This window comes from Acanthaster planci, linkage group LG06 (assembly GCF_054643075.1).
Source record: "Acanthaster planci isolate LZ-2023a linkage group LG06, COTS_SCS, whole genome shotgun sequence".
Taxonomy (NCBI): Eukaryota; Metazoa; Echinodermata; class Asteroidea; order Valvatida; family Acanthasteridae; genus Acanthaster; species Acanthaster planci.
Window position 1 is genome coordinate 19,416,681 of NC_141782.1, and position 17,674 is coordinate 19,434,354.

General features: G+C 42.2%; 2 protein-coding genes across 2 annotated transcripts; one reads left to right on the top strand and one right to left on the bottom strand.

Moving 5' to 3' along the window:
• Positions 1 to 686: 686 nt before the first annotated feature.
• LOC110981363 (uncharacterized) lies at positions 687 to 13,946 on the bottom strand. The gene is made up of 16 exons (XM_022238877.2): positions 13,547 to 13,946; positions 12,596 to 12,783; positions 11,451 to 11,589; positions 10,600 to 10,804; positions 10,160 to 10,258; positions 9,494 to 9,648; positions 9,159 to 9,343; positions 8,354 to 8,518; positions 7,708 to 7,846; positions 6,783 to 7,055; positions 5,445 to 5,600; positions 4,247 to 4,397; positions 3,746 to 3,935; positions 3,328 to 3,456; positions 2,205 to 2,540; positions 687 to 1,637 (listed from the first exon to the last, which is right to left on the bottom strand). The coding sequence occupies exons 1-16, from the start codon at positions 13,695 to 13,697 to the stop codon at positions 1,476 to 1,478; spliced, it is 2,823 nt and encodes a 940-aa protein (XP_022094569.2). The 5' UTR covers positions 13,698 to 13,946; the 3' UTR covers positions 687 to 1,475.
• A 930-nt stretch (positions 13,947 to 14,876) lies between these two features.
• rabif (RAB interacting factor) lies at positions 14,877 to 17,443 on the top strand. The gene is made up of 2 exons (XM_022238832.2): positions 14,877 to 15,184; positions 15,475 to 17,443. The coding sequence occupies exons 1-2, from the start codon at positions 14,927 to 14,929 to the stop codon at positions 15,712 to 15,714; spliced, it is 498 nt and encodes a 165-aa protein (XP_022094524.1). The 5' UTR covers positions 14,877 to 14,926; the 3' UTR covers positions 15,715 to 17,443.
• Positions 17,444 to 17,674: the final 231 nt, after the last annotated feature.

Here is a 17,674-nt window from a genome sequence, read left to right on the forward strand (position 1 = left end):
AGACGTGTTTGAAAACGTTATTGTACCGCACCCCAGTTTGGTTCTATAATTTGCTGCAGTTGGTTCTTAGAGGTAACTGTACTGATGTTACTTGAGATTTCATACGACGCAAGATATGTGCAACTAAAAATTCCCTGCTGTAATTTCCTACAGCTAATCTTCCAGCTCCAACTTGGCTTTGATGGAGCATAGAGCTACAGGTCGGAGGGATCCCAAATTTCGCAGCAAGACTGAAGTTTTGGTCCGAGCAGCAGCTTGTATGCAATAGATTTGGCAAGACTGCTGTAGAAAATATTCCCCTTCAATAGACCATATTATTAAGTCGATATCTCTAACCTCAATGGAATGTTCAAAGATTTTGTTCCCTATGCGTCAGGTTCAATTCGTGCTCTTTTCTTTGAAGTACTCTGAATCCACTGCCAGCACACATGTATTATAATAAGACTTTTGTAGTATTATCTTAATACTTCTGAATACGATAGCAAAGCTTGCTATAAATATGTATGGTGGAGTCGGTCTCTCAGTTAACGGCCGTTTGAACATTTCTGGAAATGGTCGGTGCAAGGTTGAGCAGCGGGGTGAATGCCCTCCAAACTATGCCGCACTGAAATGTATTTTATACTAGTGCTTCCGAGCACAATTAGCACACTTGAGGCGAACAGAATTACCAAAAAAAAAGACATGCATGAGGTAGAAAATGCAGTCGTATTTCACATCTGAACATCAAAAACAGGAAAAGTGGCAAAATGCTTACAGACCATTTTAGCATATATTTTTGGCTTTTGCTTGAAAACATCAAAAGTGCAACACAAGTGAAAAATAGAAATTCATAAACTGGCTATTGCTGTCCGCTTACAGAATTTATCATTAAGGGAACATTAAACATACAAGATATGGACTATAAATTCTTTGATAAATACATCTTGCTATAAATACGTGTTTTGAATAAACAGAGTGCACACCATTTGCTGCTGCCATTTACTATGCAGACACATTCAAGTTTGGAATGCTTGATAGTTTTTATAGTACCCAAAATAAATTAGCAACACAGAAATTCATTTTCCCTTAAAAATATGAAGTGAAGAGAAGTAACTTGCACATTTCCACAAAGAAACGAAATACACTGTACATGTATTTGATGTTGACTGTAGTCTGTGAGAAAAATTCAACTTGTAAACTTTAAACTACCACACTTACCTACAGCACAATAACACAATAATTATACTATTGATGAAGGGTCCAAGTACTCCAACTATTCAAGTCGTCTTGGTTTCATGACTTCAATAAATCCCTTATCTTGTGCATCAGCTTCATACGACACTCGGTACAAGTTACAAAACCTTTCTAGTTTGGATTTGCAGATTAAGAGAAAAGCGAAAACACTCCAAGAATCTTCCCGAAATGTTCAGAGCCAAAAGTTGATTCACTTCACTAATTTACTTTGGGTACCATTCTTGTCTGTCTTTGTATGAACCTCACATCAATGAGGCAACGAGAGTGAAGATACAGATGAGTGGTACGAGCATTGAGGTGTTGAGTGTGGCAGAGTTGTTCTCATGATGACCTTGGCTTGAGTCGTTGCCTGGATCATTACTTTCTCCTGGAGTCTTGGCACTGTCAACTGGTGATTGCTTTTCCTGGAAATAAATTGGCTATTTTAGTTACAGCAACAGACATTAAAATGGAAGATCCAAAGTACAATTGTAGGAGTTCTAAGGCCAGGGATGTAGGAGGAAAAACTGGCCAGGCACACAACTCCAAGTTGGATGTTCAACACCATTCAGAATGACTGAATCCAGCAACAGTCACTTGGGGAAGCATTGCATTGAATAGATATTTGGCTTTGTGTTGGGAGATGTCAATTTTATACGAGGTTTTACCCTTCCACTGACGCATATCAGTCGCACCGTATTCTCACTGGTAAGAGTTGCAAAAGACTGGGTATATTTCTGCACAATTAAAATAAATCCCTTCCGAGGACTACTCTGAAAAATTGCACTGGAGTAAGGGTAAAACCGAGCATAAAATGACATGCATTCATCTGTATTTGATTTCATTTCCCAAGGTTTTCAAATGCAACTTTTGTCAGCCTGAAACACATTTGCTTCTGGCAAATTTAGGTTTTGTAAAGTTGGGTAAATCAACCACACACAAAATTTTACACAGGAAACTTAACTCCTGTGGATGACGTTATCAAATCATACCTCATCTGAAAGGCTAGGGCTCAACTTCACACACTCGAAGGTGTCGCGCGAATACACCTTCCCATCCTCGCTGCACACGCAGGCCTGCTTCTGCACATCGTGGACAGAGTTCGGCGGACAGCCCCGGAAGAGGATCGTCTGGTGGACCAGGATGGGCTCGTCAACCTTGTCCTGGACATCGCGCTTCAGGATGGCCCGCCTCCTTCGCCCGGCCCTCTCCACCAGCCGGAAGACACTGGTGATGGTGTACTCCTGGGACCTGGCCGACAGCGCCTTGTTGGTGAAGACTGTGCGGTGCATCTCGCTGGCATGGATGTAGCTGTGCGAGTCCAGAGTCTGGGGAGAGCAAAGTATAATACAAGCTGGTTGGTAGGAGCAAGTGGAAAATGGCCCGGCAAGGGGGACAGTGAATTGGTCAACAGGGACACGTGCACACCCCTATCAAAATTGTTATTGCTGCCACTTGGAATTAAAGCTGAAACCCACAGTGAGCCACACCCATCTCATTTCACTCCCTTGGTATTCTGCTGTAAGGGACAACAGAAGTGGAAAATGATTTCCAAATGGGAGGGGGGCATTTATGAAAGCATCAGCCATTAACTGATCCATAAAGCTCTGTTCCCATTTTGGGAGCTGCCAAAAGTGGGTGAGGCATTTCCTTAAGCAAAAAATTGGGGGCGGGGCACCAACTACCTTACTGCCACTGGTGGTAAGCCAGTGGGGCCAAATTTGCAGACAGAGAACTTCCAAGGCCCCATTTTCTGGAGGGGGCAGTCAATACATTGTAGTGTATTAATAGGGGCCTTGCCCAAAAAAATCTTTTAAAGCAGGGTGGTTAATGAGACAAGCAAGCGCAAGTCTCAAGCAAAGAGAGTGTAGCCCCAAACCGACCTTCAGTAATGCCATTGGATAGATGGTAGTTAATGTGGTCTTCCAAATCCATCAATTTGCAATCTGCTACAAATATTTCAATTCATTTTACAGTCAAAATGCTACAAGAGTTTAACTTTCCTCCAAATGTTTTCAGCAAACCTGCAGCCTTAAGAGAAAACAGAACTTCAGAACCACATTCCTAGGAGTTTCCAGAAGAGCCGGGATTTTCCTATTCCTTCTGAGCCCTCACCTGAGTAGAAGTGGCTATGTCGTCAGCAAAGAGATCGGTGAAGGCCTCCGGAGCAGTGTACAGACGGTAGAAGAAATTTGGCGAGACATAGGCTGTGTAGGAGTTCTCTGGGGATGAAGTCAGACAGCCCTGTCGAAGAATGTTGGAATGTGTGAATAGTGGCCCACTCCAGAAAACTTTCACTCCCTACTGACTTTTGGTCTCTTCTCTCTCACCACCAGTGCTAGAGTGGGCACTAAAATTACTTATCCTCATCACCTCTGCCAGCTTGTGAACAATGTTACCTTGGAACTGCTATGCGTTACAGATTCAAACGTGTATCTGTTCAACATAGTAAACAGCTTTCATCTTTGAAGTTCTCTGACCTAAAATTACACAATGCCAAGATTTGCTAAGCACTCGTGCATTTTTTACTTACATCGCCAGAGTTAAATTCAGAGCCAATGCACACCATAAACAATGTCAATTCCATTTCAAGCTCGTCTCTCAGGAAGAGCGGGAAGAAATGGGTCTCCACAGTGACTGCTTCAAGATGAGACACGCCAGGTGGAACCCCACCCCTGATGTCCACGGTTGGGTCCGATCCATGCACCTTCTTCAAGTAAACCCTGAGGAGAGCAACAATGTCAACTTAATGCATGCACTTATCCAGGAAGTCAAACAAGGCACAGGGGAAGAAAATAAAAACTGGTGCAAATCTGCAAGATTAACTAAAGTTGGGATGTGCTAAACATATTGAACTCCACACCTCGACATAAGAACCAACAAAATAAAGAAAAACATTCTTTTCGAAGGAACAGATCTCATTTTGATTAAAAAACTTTCATAAAATTGGTGTCAAGCCACAATGACCTCTTCAAGCGAGTTGGTAAAATATTCTTGGGTGAAAGCAGAAAATTTTGAAACTACCCAGTTTTACCTAGGGCTGTCCTTTGCGTCATCAACAACTTCTACGGTGGTTTGCAAGGTGATCTCGTTGGAGACAATAGCTTCAGGAATATCCAGTCTCCGACAGACTGAGCGGTCATTGTTAGGACAGTCGTACGTGTCAAACTCGAAGGTAAACTCGCCTGAAAGTGTGAGTTGGTGTGGCAGAGCCAGAAATGTTTATGTTATTAAGTACACGTTTTTACATAGAAGTAGTTCCCCTTTAAAATGTTTAACTTTAGGTTAGAGTTCTTGATTTTTTTTCTAGTAGTGTGCCCGCTGTTTATTTGTTTAAGCCCTAGCTTCCCCCATATAGAGTTGCCACATGGTCTGGTCACACTCAGTGTAGCAGATCAGCAGAGACCAGTCACCTTCACATGTACCTATGTATTGTTCCTCCTAACTGGAGTGTGGTTTTCTGCTTGAGTCCTATTCTGCTAGAAGTCAGTGATTGCAGTCTGAGTGTAAACTCATAAGGTCCATTTTACGCACTGTGTTGGGTTTTGGTTTTGAGTCTTTTAAAGTCTTAGTCTTTGGGTGTTTTTAGTCCTTGAGTCCTTTTGGTTTTTTTTTCATTTTTCCTGTACTTTTTCGTTAATAAATTATTTTTTGGTCCTTTTTTTTTAAGTCAAATATTGGTGTCCGAGTCCTTATTAATTTAGTTTCCTGCAACTTTTCCTTCAAAGATCCTTGGTTTAGTTAGAGTTTTTGTTGTTTTGCTAATTCCTCATAGCGCGCCATTTTTCCCTGTTACATTGGCATGAACAGACATTGATGCAAAGCAACTATTTCATTTCTTAAGTTCGGCGAAATTCAATTAACAGAGCACCAAAGTTTGAAATATGTTGCAAGAAAACACTGAGCAAACAATGCAAACAAAAACATAATATTTCTACGGATGTTAATTTTGCACTCAAAAACTGCATCTGAACCAATGCTGGTGTCAATTCCAATGGAGAGCACACTGCCTCAAAATCTACTTTACATTTACATTTTGCTCCAATTTTGCATGGCCCTCAACCTCATTTTCAACTGAAAGTGCCACCTTTACAAGAGCATGTAAAGTGAGAACACTCTTGGCAGATTTTATTTCTCACAGATACTTAATTCAGCATCATATTTGTATGCCTGAAATGCACGTTGATACTGTGGAATACTTGAAAGGGTTGAATTAATAATGAACTCCTCACCCGTAGCATCAATGGGCATTCTATTGGTGGCTCCTGAGGAGTCCACTTCCAGAACGAGTACAAACACCCAACGCTGCGTGCAGTAGTTCTCCCACTCGGTGAAGTTGCAGTAGGGTGCATAATTGGCATAGAAGTTGCTTGGAGCATCTCTTGTCACTAAAACGAGGTAATTTGAATCCACAACTTGGGAGGGTGTGCGTTTGCTGTTTACACTGAATTGACACGCACTTTGCTATCCCATATCGTTTAGTTAAATTAAGACATGAAGGAAATAACTTCACCTTCAAGTTGCACACAGGAGCTTGGAGAAATCACATGTTGGGAATTTGGTTAATGACAATTATGTTCCACAACATGTTCCGACAGTGGAATCAGAACCAAATGTTTCCAGGGCCAACTGTTTTGGGGAAAATAATAAATGGGGAAATATTTTTGTGTAACCTTTTGTGATCTTATGGAAGGCCAAGGCTACAGAGAAAAGCAAATGAAACTGACCAAAAAAAAGGGTCGATTCCCAGGCTAGTTTTTCTTGCGGGGAGGGGGGTAGGACCATGGATCTGCCCTGGTGTTTCTACCCCTATGTTTTGTGAATGATACAAGTAGGTATTCGACACTTGAACGAGGTCAACTACCAAGAGTGAAGACGTTAAAATGCTGAAGCATAAACATTGACAAGTTTCACTTTGCACAGCGAGTTAGTTAAATTATGCACACATTCTTGCAGACAGAAGCTTCTGAGTACAGTGTTAGAAACCTTCCTTTGCCGCCATTTTTGCATCTCTACTTCCCCGTTAATCTTCCACAGTCAAACAGTTGGCAGGAGCTCAACTTCCAAGGAACCACAAGTTAATGACAGCATTTTTTAATTTGCTCGACTTCATCCACGCCGACTTGTAAAGACGTACAGCGTTGAGAAGTTTTTTTCTTTATTTTTAATTAAAAGTTTTACCTTTACCCAAACAAATATTCGTAACACTGCACTCAGTGATTCAAAAGCTTACTCAAGTGGGACATGGAACCCATGACCTGTTTTACTCAGCAGACACCGTAACCACTCAATCACTGAGCCTGCCGGGGTCAGCAGGCCGGTCCGAGTCATACTGGAGACAGTTTTTAAAAAAGTTTCCAAGAGATTTTGAATATTTTAAAATGTCAAATCTACTCCCTGCTGCAGCACTTTGAGTCAACTGGAAAGACATGGTCAAATGAAGAACCACTTTTATAAAACCATCCTTATTCTCATGTTCAAAGAATTTCCAGCTATTTTGCTTCATTCCTCGTATTTTCATGCAGTCCGGTTCATAATCAAATAAAAAAATGGGAGAGAGAGAACTTTACCATTAGGTGTGCAGGACACCTGTGCCACTCCAACATCACAGAAGCCAATGGGCATGCTGGGATTGAGTGTGTAGCACCAGGGCCGGGTGGCATTATCCAGACTTCGGCAGAAGTTGTGGTCGCCGATGCCGCGGTGGGCATAGTTCTCGGGGGTGAAGGAATGGGTGTGGGGCTCCTGAGCAGACCAGCGTTGGCAGGTCTCACCCGACTCTGTGACCGAAACTGTTCCCCGGTAGTCCTCTCCATTGGAGTCGGTGTAACACTCAGTGTGGGCTGGATGGGGATGAAAATTCAGTTACTCTGTGGCGTGAAAAACAAGGCTCTACAGATAGACAAACGTTCCTATCTAAGCACAGTGCTTATCCCTAACAATCCTCAATCCTTCATCTGTTGGAGGAATGAGGACTATTAGGGTTAAATGACTGCAATTTTAATGTAAACTCGGCTAGAAACTGCAATTGGCAGATTTGCAAAGTTTGGAGGTGCAACATGGGGGCTTTTTAACTTTGTTTAATGAGCCCCAAACCAGCGTTTGTTAATTTATGACAAACAACCAAGCTTAGTGACACAGTCACTACTGTGAAATTAACCCAGCGTGTTTCTGTTTCGGGACCCAAACTAGTTTCCGACTTCATTCTGCGTGAGGGTTTAATTTTAAATTTGACATCATTTAACTGTAGCATCAATATGAGGGCAGCACTGAAAATTCCAAAAGACACGCAGATTACTAGCTAGGAAAAATACTTCAAATTTCGTCCAGACTTTCGAAAGTCGAGGGTTTCTTCATCAGATCAAGCAGGGGTACAGATCTGAAAACAGTCACAGGCCTAAAATACTTATTTTGAAGCGACAGGAATTTTGCAATGGAGAAAATACACCAACTTCCAAACAAGCAGAACAAGATAAAAACTACAAAATGTCCTACTGTCACATCCAAGCAGCTCAATTCGCATGGCTATGCCATTGGACCACTCTTGGGGTAAGATGCGGATCCTCTGGGTCAAAATGGGATCGTCAAAGTAGTTTTTGACAATAGTCTCACTGTCATAGTTCCCAGCAAATACCTGTACACAAACAAGGTTTTTTTATTATACACCTGTAATGAGAAAGTATCAATGAAAACCCTGAACTAAGCAACTGTCTGGAGCCATCTCCAGGGACAGTGCTTAGATTTCAGAAAAGGGAGACCACCTTTTAATAAATGGAACAGCAAGCAGCCCTGGTACGTGTAGTCCTCCAGGAAAATTTAGGAATTTTAAATGCTCTAGTGTAAGTTGCCATTTCCAGGGACACAATCTGAAAATAGTATTATTGAAATTTCACTCCAAACCTCAAAGCTGCTTTCATTTTCCCTTCTTTTTCATCTACATTTAAAGCAACAAGACAGAACAAAAGGAAAGTTTCTTGCTTTGAACCAGTGCATGGTCAAGTCAATTTTAACAGGTGGGTTGGGCAAAGGATTTTTCCCTGTCTCCAAGTTGTTTTCCCAAGGCAAAAACGAAAACTTGGGGAAGCACATTTGGAATACACATAGCTGTACCATCTTCAAACAAAAATAAATCTGTACTCACGACTGGTACAGCATTCACGCCAGACTCATTGAAGACAGGAGACAAGCTGCCGGCAGCTTCAGCGCTGTGAGAGACGCTGTACTTTGTAACCCACATAACAGTGTCCTGGTAAATGTAACCTTGGGTGAGTACTCCTGACACCCATGTCTGCGTTAGTAGATCCACCTGTGTCAAGTCGAGAGGAATCCAAACCCAGTTATTTGAGGGACCATTCAGAAAACTTTTCCCTTTACATATTCATTTATGGTCAATCCCAAGTCGGTAAAAACACCAAGTACAGCACTGATGAAATGAGAAACATTGCTGGATCCAAGACTTCAGGAAAGAATGTCTTGCAAGGACCCCACTAATTCTTCCCCGATTGTTTCCTTATGGCTAATTAGTCACAAAGTGTCCCAAACTGTCAGAGAAAAAAATCGTGAGGTATTCACTTCCAATACACTGAGTTTTTCAGACCAGTCTCGAGGGTTTATAAACAGGGTGTCAAGTGGCCGATGTTTATGGAATTCTTTCCATACTTAAATACTACTTTAACAAAACTTGATTTCTCCAGTGACAGAATTTTGCCTTCACAAAAATCTTAAAGATATGGATAATGATGTTACATGAAGTCTTCCAGGATATAAAAGTGTCATATTGTGGTTTCATTATCATGTAACTGAAAATGATCACACAAAAGCCACAAGTTCATCCCATATTGTAAAACCAGACATGCAAAGAAAGGTAAGAAGTTTACACTTGCCGACTTTCGGCTGTGAAAACCACGTTTTAAAATTCAATTCCAAATTCTTGCTAATCAATCTACCTGTATCCACTGATTGGCGTCAATAGTGCCGGCCAACCAGGCCCCAGCAGAGACAGCATCGATTGGTTGGGCATTCAGCCGAGCCTTGGGGGCACTGTACTCTGCACTGTTCAACCAGACAGATGAGGACGAAAGCTGGGAATCAGAGATGGTGCCATTTTCCACACCAAGGGGAAGATGGCAACCTGGCCAAACGATGAAAACAAACACTTCAGTTCCAACCTCAATCTGTCCGATTTTTTTTACTTCAATTAATCAGTACCCAACTTGATCTCCTGGCCCAAAAAGCAGACTTATTTTGGGTATTAAAAGAAGGCAAATGACAGAACTCTTACCCCTGGTGGGTATCATCTTGATGTGTCCAAGCTTGTTGCCAACAAGCAGATCAGCAGGGTCATACTCCAAACTGTTCACCCTGTAGACCGATATGAGGCTGCCGTTTGGGTGCGCTGTCAGGGTGCGAAAGGCAAGCTCCACTTCCGCTCGATCCCTTCACACAAGTCAAAGGAAAAAATTCTTGTAAAACTTGAGATTGACAGGATGGGACAGGGCTTCGGGCTCTGCAAACTTTAATTTAAAAATCCTAAATATGTATTTGAAGAATTTGCATGACGCAATTTGAGATACACAATAGATACTTTGTGCAGGGTTGTTCAACCCAAACTCTCAAGGTCCTGGGTACTGAAGACGGTGTATTATGTGCTGCACTAGGCAAGTTCGGGTTAAATTTTAAGATTTTCTTATCTGTTCTGGGGATGGACAGTGTGTGCAAATGAAGGGGGATAAAATGGAGCAACTTGACAATTCCTACTTCGATTGGGTGAACTTGTCCCCGTTCCAGAAATTTTGATGTTGAAAGCTCTCCGATACCTTTTACCACATTACATTTCAATATCTTCTTGTTATCTCGGAGAAGGTTGCGGACCAAACAGAAGGACTGACATCATTACCCATCACCACACCGCAGACCCCATGTAGCTATGACTATGCAGGAAACTTACTCGTCAAATCCATACTCCTCGTCATCATTTAGATATACAGGCCTCACCAGGGCATACTCGAAGATCGGCTTCAGTTGTTCTGTTGAACTTATCAAGAACCTGCAAGCCCCAGAATAGAAGCATTTTCAAACTGGAAGTGGACAACCATTGCTTGATCTGAATTTCAAAAACTTGTATCTTTAAAAAAAACATCATGCATTTAAATCCAAACATTGGCAATCGGCAAATATTTCGCTCAATGCACTGACTTGTCTATTTTTTCCCCAATTGTGTCCTTGTGCCCAAGGCATATCCTGTTGAGATAAACAGATTTTTACATGTCCCTCAAGGTTCACAATTTTGCATTAAAATAACCACTTAAATTAGTTATTAGCAATGAACAATATCTGCCCAATCATACTGCAGTTTTGGAAAAGTAAGCACCCATTTTCTGGACTTACCTCGCCAAAGCCACACGCAACAGACGCCAGTACAAAACAGCATAACTCTGAACGTAGGCTGGGTCCGGGTTAGAACTGGAGCCCTGTGGTCTAACGTTGGTCATGAAGAGCGTGGTGTTGAACTGGATAGTCTCAGGTGTTACCTCTTTGTGCCAGACATTGGCACCATCACTGGTCTTGCACTCAAACATGGTGTCAATCACGCCTTTGCAGAGTCGGGTTTGGAACACAAATTGGCATAGTTTATACTCAATGCCGAACCAGCAAGTTTGACCAAATAAAAATACGAGAATCAACTCAATTAAATCCAGTTAGATCTCAAAATATTAATTGTATGCATTTCTTGTGGTTCCAGTACACTACTCGAAAAAGTTAAGGACCACTTTTCATTTTGTGTATACTTTTAATGAGATTTTTACTGCTAAAAATGAGCATTTGACGTTTTGAAACTTCTAACTTTTTTTCCAATGCGAAAACAAAATGAAAGAACTAGACCGCACTCATTGCTTGGAAAAATCTCAGTTAACAAAAAGGTGGTCCCTAACTTTTTTTGAGAAGTGTATATTGCCACCAAGAAGTTTGGCCCAAGAGAATGCACATATGTACTAACAAAAAATATTCAGGGTCTCATCTTTAGCCATCAGTTTAGAAAGAATTAACTTTCCACTTTGCAAATGTACGCAATTAGAAAACTGAAATTACAGCAACATTTACAATAACGATGAGAATCAAAATCATTCAATTTAGGAAAGGGGGGTTTGACTATTGACACCATGCTTTGGGATAAGTTGACTGGTAACTATCTCTCTTGGGCAGCAAAATACGTTCAGGTTTCTCTCAACACTCCTCACCATCAAACTGAAGATGGTCCTCCCTGACTCGTATGTCGCCCTTCTGCACAAATGTTCCATTGGTCTGGTAGGTGTTGAAGAGTGTTTTGTTCCCAGGGGGAGCAGGAGCATATGTATCCTTGTAGAAGCCAGTGACAGACTGGTGGGGTAAAAAAGACTTGCTATAGCTGCTTTAATTGAACTGGATCAACATGTCGAGAAATGCATCTGGTAATTCTGAACCCCCCTCTTGTTCATATTGCTTCTGTGATGCCCCAAAAGGAAGTCAAACCCGAAAAGGCACGCAGGTACATTTTTCTGTTAACTGGGTTTGGTCATCCAATATCCAGATGATATCACAAGAAACAGGGGAGGAAGGACAGGATATCCCTCCAAAAACAAGGGCGTTGCCACCTCCGTTTCCCCAATTCTGCGTATAGGGTTGTTTGCTGGAAGACAGTAGCAGTGTATGCAAGGAAAGTGCTGGCAGACATGCACACATTGCACACGAGCTTCAGGACTATGGATAACCAACACCAGAGCAGGGGGGTATTTACTGACCCAATATTTTGATTTAAAAAAAGACCGGTCTAACAACAGTTCCATATACGGACACCACTCGACACCCTTTGACACCCTCTGCCCAAAGCCTATGGGACTGGTCTGATAAAAGTGTTTAAGTAAACGACTTTCTTCCCGCCTAAATTGAACTTTTCTAGCCATGTTTTGCTTTCTGACAGCTAATAGGTCACTCTAAGGAATAATTACTGGTGTCCACGAACTCTTCCCTGTTCTCTGTACATTTCCCTTTTTCACAAGCACCATTTTCGCCCTTTACAAATTTAAGCCCTCCTTTTGCTGTGTAACAGTCACAGCCGGTCAAAAATTCCTTCTACTTCTCCCTCTAACAGTACAGACATATGTCATTTAACTGATTTTGAGTTATGGGACAACTTGGAGCAGATTGCATGGAGGGTTAATGTATGAACTTCACAAATTTTGCAGCCATAAATGGCGGCAATACATTTTGCTTTAAACAGCAGAGCAAAAAAAAGATGGTGCAACCCCTCCGAGGACAGTAGGCCCCTACTAAAATGAAAAGATCCGAGAGGACCACCGGAGGGCTAATCTATCTCCAGCTCTTGTACTGAATTGTTGATACTCACATGATATGGCACTGAAGAAAAGACACTTGAGCAGGTCCCTGTATGCTCTGCAACCAGTTTCCCTCCATCAGTCTTCACGATGGGCCGCTGAGACTTGTTCTGCATGTGGTCAAAATCTTGGAAGTCGAGGATCCAGACCTCGTCTTGGCCCTCCGTGTCCTCCAACACAATGTCCAAAGACACCTGACCTGTGTGCATACAATATCAAGGTTAAAATTCAAATTACACTGGCATTGCAAGCTTCAGTTTTCACAAATGTCGAACCCACTTATTTTGTGCAAAATATGTGGTTTTTTATTTAATGAAAACCGTGGTTATCTTCCATTTACAGGATTCCTTTATAAAAACACTTCAAATTCAAATTTAAGATGCATTAAATGCAGTAATCAACTTGAAATATCTAAAAAATTCCCAATGTTAATATAGACATTGTTACGACAATTTTCATCTCAGGAAAACAGGATGTCACTGCAAGTTGACTTCAAACACCAACCTTATGAAAAAAATAAAAACAGGGAGAATGACAATGAAGCTTGTCCTGGACATCCACTTGTTTCTTCTGAATTTTGGTTAAATATTTGGAAAGACCATTGCATCCCGATGCCACTTTCCAAATGTTTTCTTAACGATGGTCAGTTATTGCAAAAAATGTTCAGAGAATTGAGAGAAATCTGAGACTGGAGAACATTTCCCTTTTGTTAGAAAATTACGGAGAAACTGTTGCATATTAGTTGTTTGTATACAGCCATGGGTGTGGTGCTGGATACAAAAGTGTATTTTTCTAATGGAATCTTTCCTCAGTTTAGTCTTATGTGTATGGGGCGTGGCGCATTATATCAGGATGTACCGAACGGCTGTCTGATATGTGTGCTACACCAACATGCTACAAGGGTGTGGATCGCTTAACTAGTTTCTGGGATGTAAACGCAACTTACGCAATTATATACCTACCATTAACAACTTCGAACTCTTCAACCCTTGCCTGTCCCATCTTTTCGAACAGGTCATCTCTTCCGTGGGTCCCAACATCACCGAATGCCGCCCGGGCGCCGGGCGTCGCCAGACCCAGCACCAATAAGCAGCACAAACCGGTCAGAAACATTTCTCGGAGTCCAAGATGCAAGTTGAGTAGGCCTACCCTATAACTTTTACAAGCCAAAACAGGATGGGGCTGCCCTCAGCTTTTGATGCGAATCGGAGTTACGACAGAAAAATGAGAAGATACGAGTTGAAGGGAGGGAAATCAAGTCTCTAAAAACACGAGGTAGGAGAGACCATCTCGGCACGCAAGCTCGGCACAAGGACACCGGACTGAGACTCCCCACGTTACGCTGGGTCGAGTTGGAATTCGCGCAATAACTTAACTGTCGAAGCACGTGCTGTCGTTTATGTACCCCCGAGTCGGGCCTATTTTTTCTTGGAGGGGTGTTCTTAGTCCGATAAAAACGGTGCACAAATAAAAGTCAGTAGAAATAAAGATTAATTATCGACAAGGAAATTCATTCTGATTTATGCTACTTTGGTTGCACTAAACTTGCTAATAATTTCACTTTTCAAAGTACTAATTTAATATGAATCTGACATTGACTCGATACAAGTAATTATATTTCCGGTAGCACCCTAACAAGAAATAGATACTGCTGAATGGTACACATACAAATTCTAGCTCTGTTATTTCTGGAATTTACTCCTCTTTGGCTTTCAAGCTATTGTTCAAACCCTTGAAAAGTTGTAGAAATGCATTGGTGTAACATTTACCTGATTAAAATGCAGCTATTTCCTGGGAAGCCTTCAAAATAACTGGGATAAAATGGGAGAGCTCTTATGAGGCCCCTCTTCATTAGGTGCCAGATTAATTATTTTCGACCTCAACCTAGTTTCATTCAGCGCATCCTTGTGCTGTTTACTGAATTCATTCTGATGTAAGAGTTCAGGTTTATTATGAGATTACTGGTACATTGTAAGCTACATGCAGCAGTCCCCCCTCCCGTGGCTTTTTGGGTTTGTCGGGGTGTGGTCACAGTCTCTGAGGTAGAAATTTTAGTCGCACAGTCGTGATGTGGAACATCCTCCATGGGTGGGGGCACTCAGTAATACCCATTGGAGTTACGGGTGGCCGTCTAAATTTCGCTAAGGGGCATGGAATAGCCAGTGGGAACATTTGAAAGGTATCATTTCGCAAGGGGACCCCCATCATTTCAACTGACCCCGCCCCTCATGAGCACCCGCGAAGTTGGCTCCCCGTTGATCCGTGTCTATTTGTCATTAGGACGTGTGTTTTGTACAGAGGCGAGGTTCGGCGTCTGGGAACCGCACCTCACTTAAACCACAATGGCGGAGAACGGTGAAACTGTGGAGACAGAAAACACAGAAGATAACACCCAAGAAAACGTCGACGTCCCGGATGAGAAACCGGTCGAAGAGCCAGCCAAGGACGCAGATGAGACACCAAAGGAGGAACCTAATGCCGCAGAGTCCAAAGTGAAGGAACTGACGGATGAGAAGGGCATGAACATTAAGAATTTAGCGTGTGCACGGTGTCAGAGTATTGTTCTCCGTCCTGGGTTGGCAAATGCTACTCAGAAAGAGGTTCGTGAATTGGGGATCTGTTTCTTTGCTCCGGGAGCGAACCCCTCGACTAGTTTTGATGTGGTTACTGGTGGGACTTCAGAAACGCTTCCAAGATTTACAAAGGATATAGTGCCCTAAAATATGAGTCCTTCCCCAGAAAAATAAAAACATCAAACATGTCATATTGGCTTATTGCATTGTGAATACTAGGGCCTAGCCATGCTACCCCCTCCCCCGACAAATTCATTCATTTATGAATCGAATAGTTATGTGTCACAGCTGACTCTAGTTTATTCTCTTCTCCCCAGTTTTTCCTGCCACACATGAAAGTCAAGTCGGCCAATCAAGAGCCAAATGACGGGGAAACACTGCAGGACTTCTGGCTGGTAGAGGGCATGTATACATTTGAAAACGTCGGCTTCACAAACACCGTGCAAAACATCAAGTACCTGATATGTGCTGACTGCGAGGTCGGACCCATCGGCTGCCACGAACTGCAAAACAGGGACAATTTCTTTGTCGCAGTGGATCGTGTGATGTACACATGAAAATGCATTGCGTACTCACACTGTCACAGGATTTTAACTCTGCTGTTCAAGTATCATTCTGCTGTCTGGCCGATGACTCTTTTTATACTTAAATTTACATGTTTTCGGAGGAGGCTGGAGATACATACCAAAGTTAGAAAATCTTTACTCTAGACCAGTTACACTTAATTTTAAAATGCATGAACGTGTATCAGAAAATCTTTCAATACAAAAGTACACTCTCCTGTGAATTTGAACTTTCTACATCAGTAAAAGATTAGTGATGTAATTAATCTGAATATTCAGATGACGACGGAATACTACAGAACCCTACCACTCTCTTGGACTCTGTTGGCTCGGTTTTACAGTCTTTCTCAAGGTAGAGTGAGCTTGGAAAATCCCGGCCCTGGTACTCACGATAGATTTGGCAAATTCTCCATTATTTCCAGGTGCAAAGACCTATTGCAGCCTGGCTTTCCCATCTTAAGTTCGAGTAAACGGTACATGTAGACTGGAGTCGGTTCGTGAAGCTGAGGTTGTGTTCATGGTTGGATAAAATATATTCAGTAACAACATCCCTGCATAGGTCTGTATTCAGCAGATTCAGTGGTTGGCATGGGAAAGAGTGACTGGAGATATCCTTCAGTGCTTGCGCTATCCAATAAGCCATTCATCCTGAAGGGTAATGCTGTGATTGCCTGCTGGTTGCAGACTGATGAGGCAGACAACTATCAACCTGAAATTTAGTGATGACTTTTCAAGTTGACCACTTGCTGCCGGGTGCTTTTAAAAGTGCAGTGCACACATATGGGAGATTTTCTAGATCTTCGGTTTTCAAAATTCTTCAAAAATTCATTTCATTTAATGGATGTTTACACCCACATGAATGACTGTTTGATGGCTACCCTAAGTTGACAGGCAACCTTCATTGACTCCTGAATTTTTTAGCCAGGCCTGCCGCCCTGTAAAGAGAGCCCAGAATTGTGAGGTGTTGTGTAATTTCCTTTGTCCTTTGCCCTGGATCACTGTTGTCCATGGTGCTAATCCGCGGGCACGCTATGCCCAAAACAGTGGTATATTGTTTAAAAACAGTGACGGATTCCCTTCGAAAAATGCAAGACAAAAAATGATGGCAATTCCCAGCAGCAGGTCTTTTATTCCAAGTACTGTCTTTTATTCCAAGTACTGTCTTTTGTTACACGAGCCAGCTCTTTTGTCCGATTTCGGGCACCCCGGCTCTGCATATAAACCCATGGTGCTCGAAACAGGGTTCCCTGGCAGCAAGTGGTTAAGCTCCATGTCTAGCATCTGGGGCATCTTCTGCTACGAATACTCCCTAATTCCCCCCCCCCCAACAAAAACTCTCCACTGTGCAGGAACCAGTGGCACATTCCTTACATGTAGCTTTTAAGGGAATATCAAGCACTAGTGTAAAAGTGTCTGGGCAGTACTTCCCTATCCTCCATGATCCTGAACAAATCCCTGCAAAATTCCTCCCAAGCCACCTCGTGCATTTTGAAGCATCTGGGAGTTAGAGTTGATGGCAGATTCACGCATCATATGTATGTGTGCTTTCAGTATTGCAATACGCCATTCTGTAATCCAGTTTTTTCCTTGCACAATACGTGTATTTTGTATGTATGTTGATGTACAGAGATTTTCCCTAAGTTGACTGCTGTGTAGGAAAAAGCAACGGTAGAAATTTAATTACACGTGGCATAAATGGCAGAAGCATCTGAAATCTGGTAAACCTAACGTGTGAGAATCTCTTTACATTCAACAGTGACGCCTCAGTGACCTCAGAAGGGGTGCAGTCTTCCCCCCCCCATTTTTGCCAGAGTTATCAGGGCACCAATCATTGAGTTCAACCTTGTTAATAGGTGCACTGTTAATACAACATTCTACTCAAAACGGGGACAGTTTTAGGTCTCAATCCTTTGTTCTTTACTGTTTTCATTTCTAATAATGCCAGGTTCCTGTT

Bases quoted from the DNA above. Each gene is read 5' to 3' on its own strand.
- LOC110981363 (XM_022238877.2), bottom strand. From the start codon at position 13,697: ATGTTTCTGACCGGTTTGTGCTGCTTATTGGTGCTGGGTCTGGCGACG. The intron at 12,784-13,546 runs GTAGGTATATAA...GTATGCACACAG, and splicing joins AGAGTTCGAAGTTGTTAATG to GTCAGGTGTCTTTGGACATT. The intron at 9,344-9,493 runs GTAAGAGTTCTG...TCGTTTGGCCAG, and splicing joins CAAGATGATACCCACCAGGG to GTTGCCATCTTCCCCTTGGT.
- rabif (XM_022238832.2), top strand. From the start codon at position 14,927: ATGGCGGAGAACGGTGAAACTGTGGAGACAGAAAACACAGAAGATAAC. The intron at 15,185-15,474 runs GTTCGTGAATTG...TCTTCTCCCCAG, and splicing joins CAAATGCTACTCAGAAAGAG to TTTTTCCTGCCACACATGAA.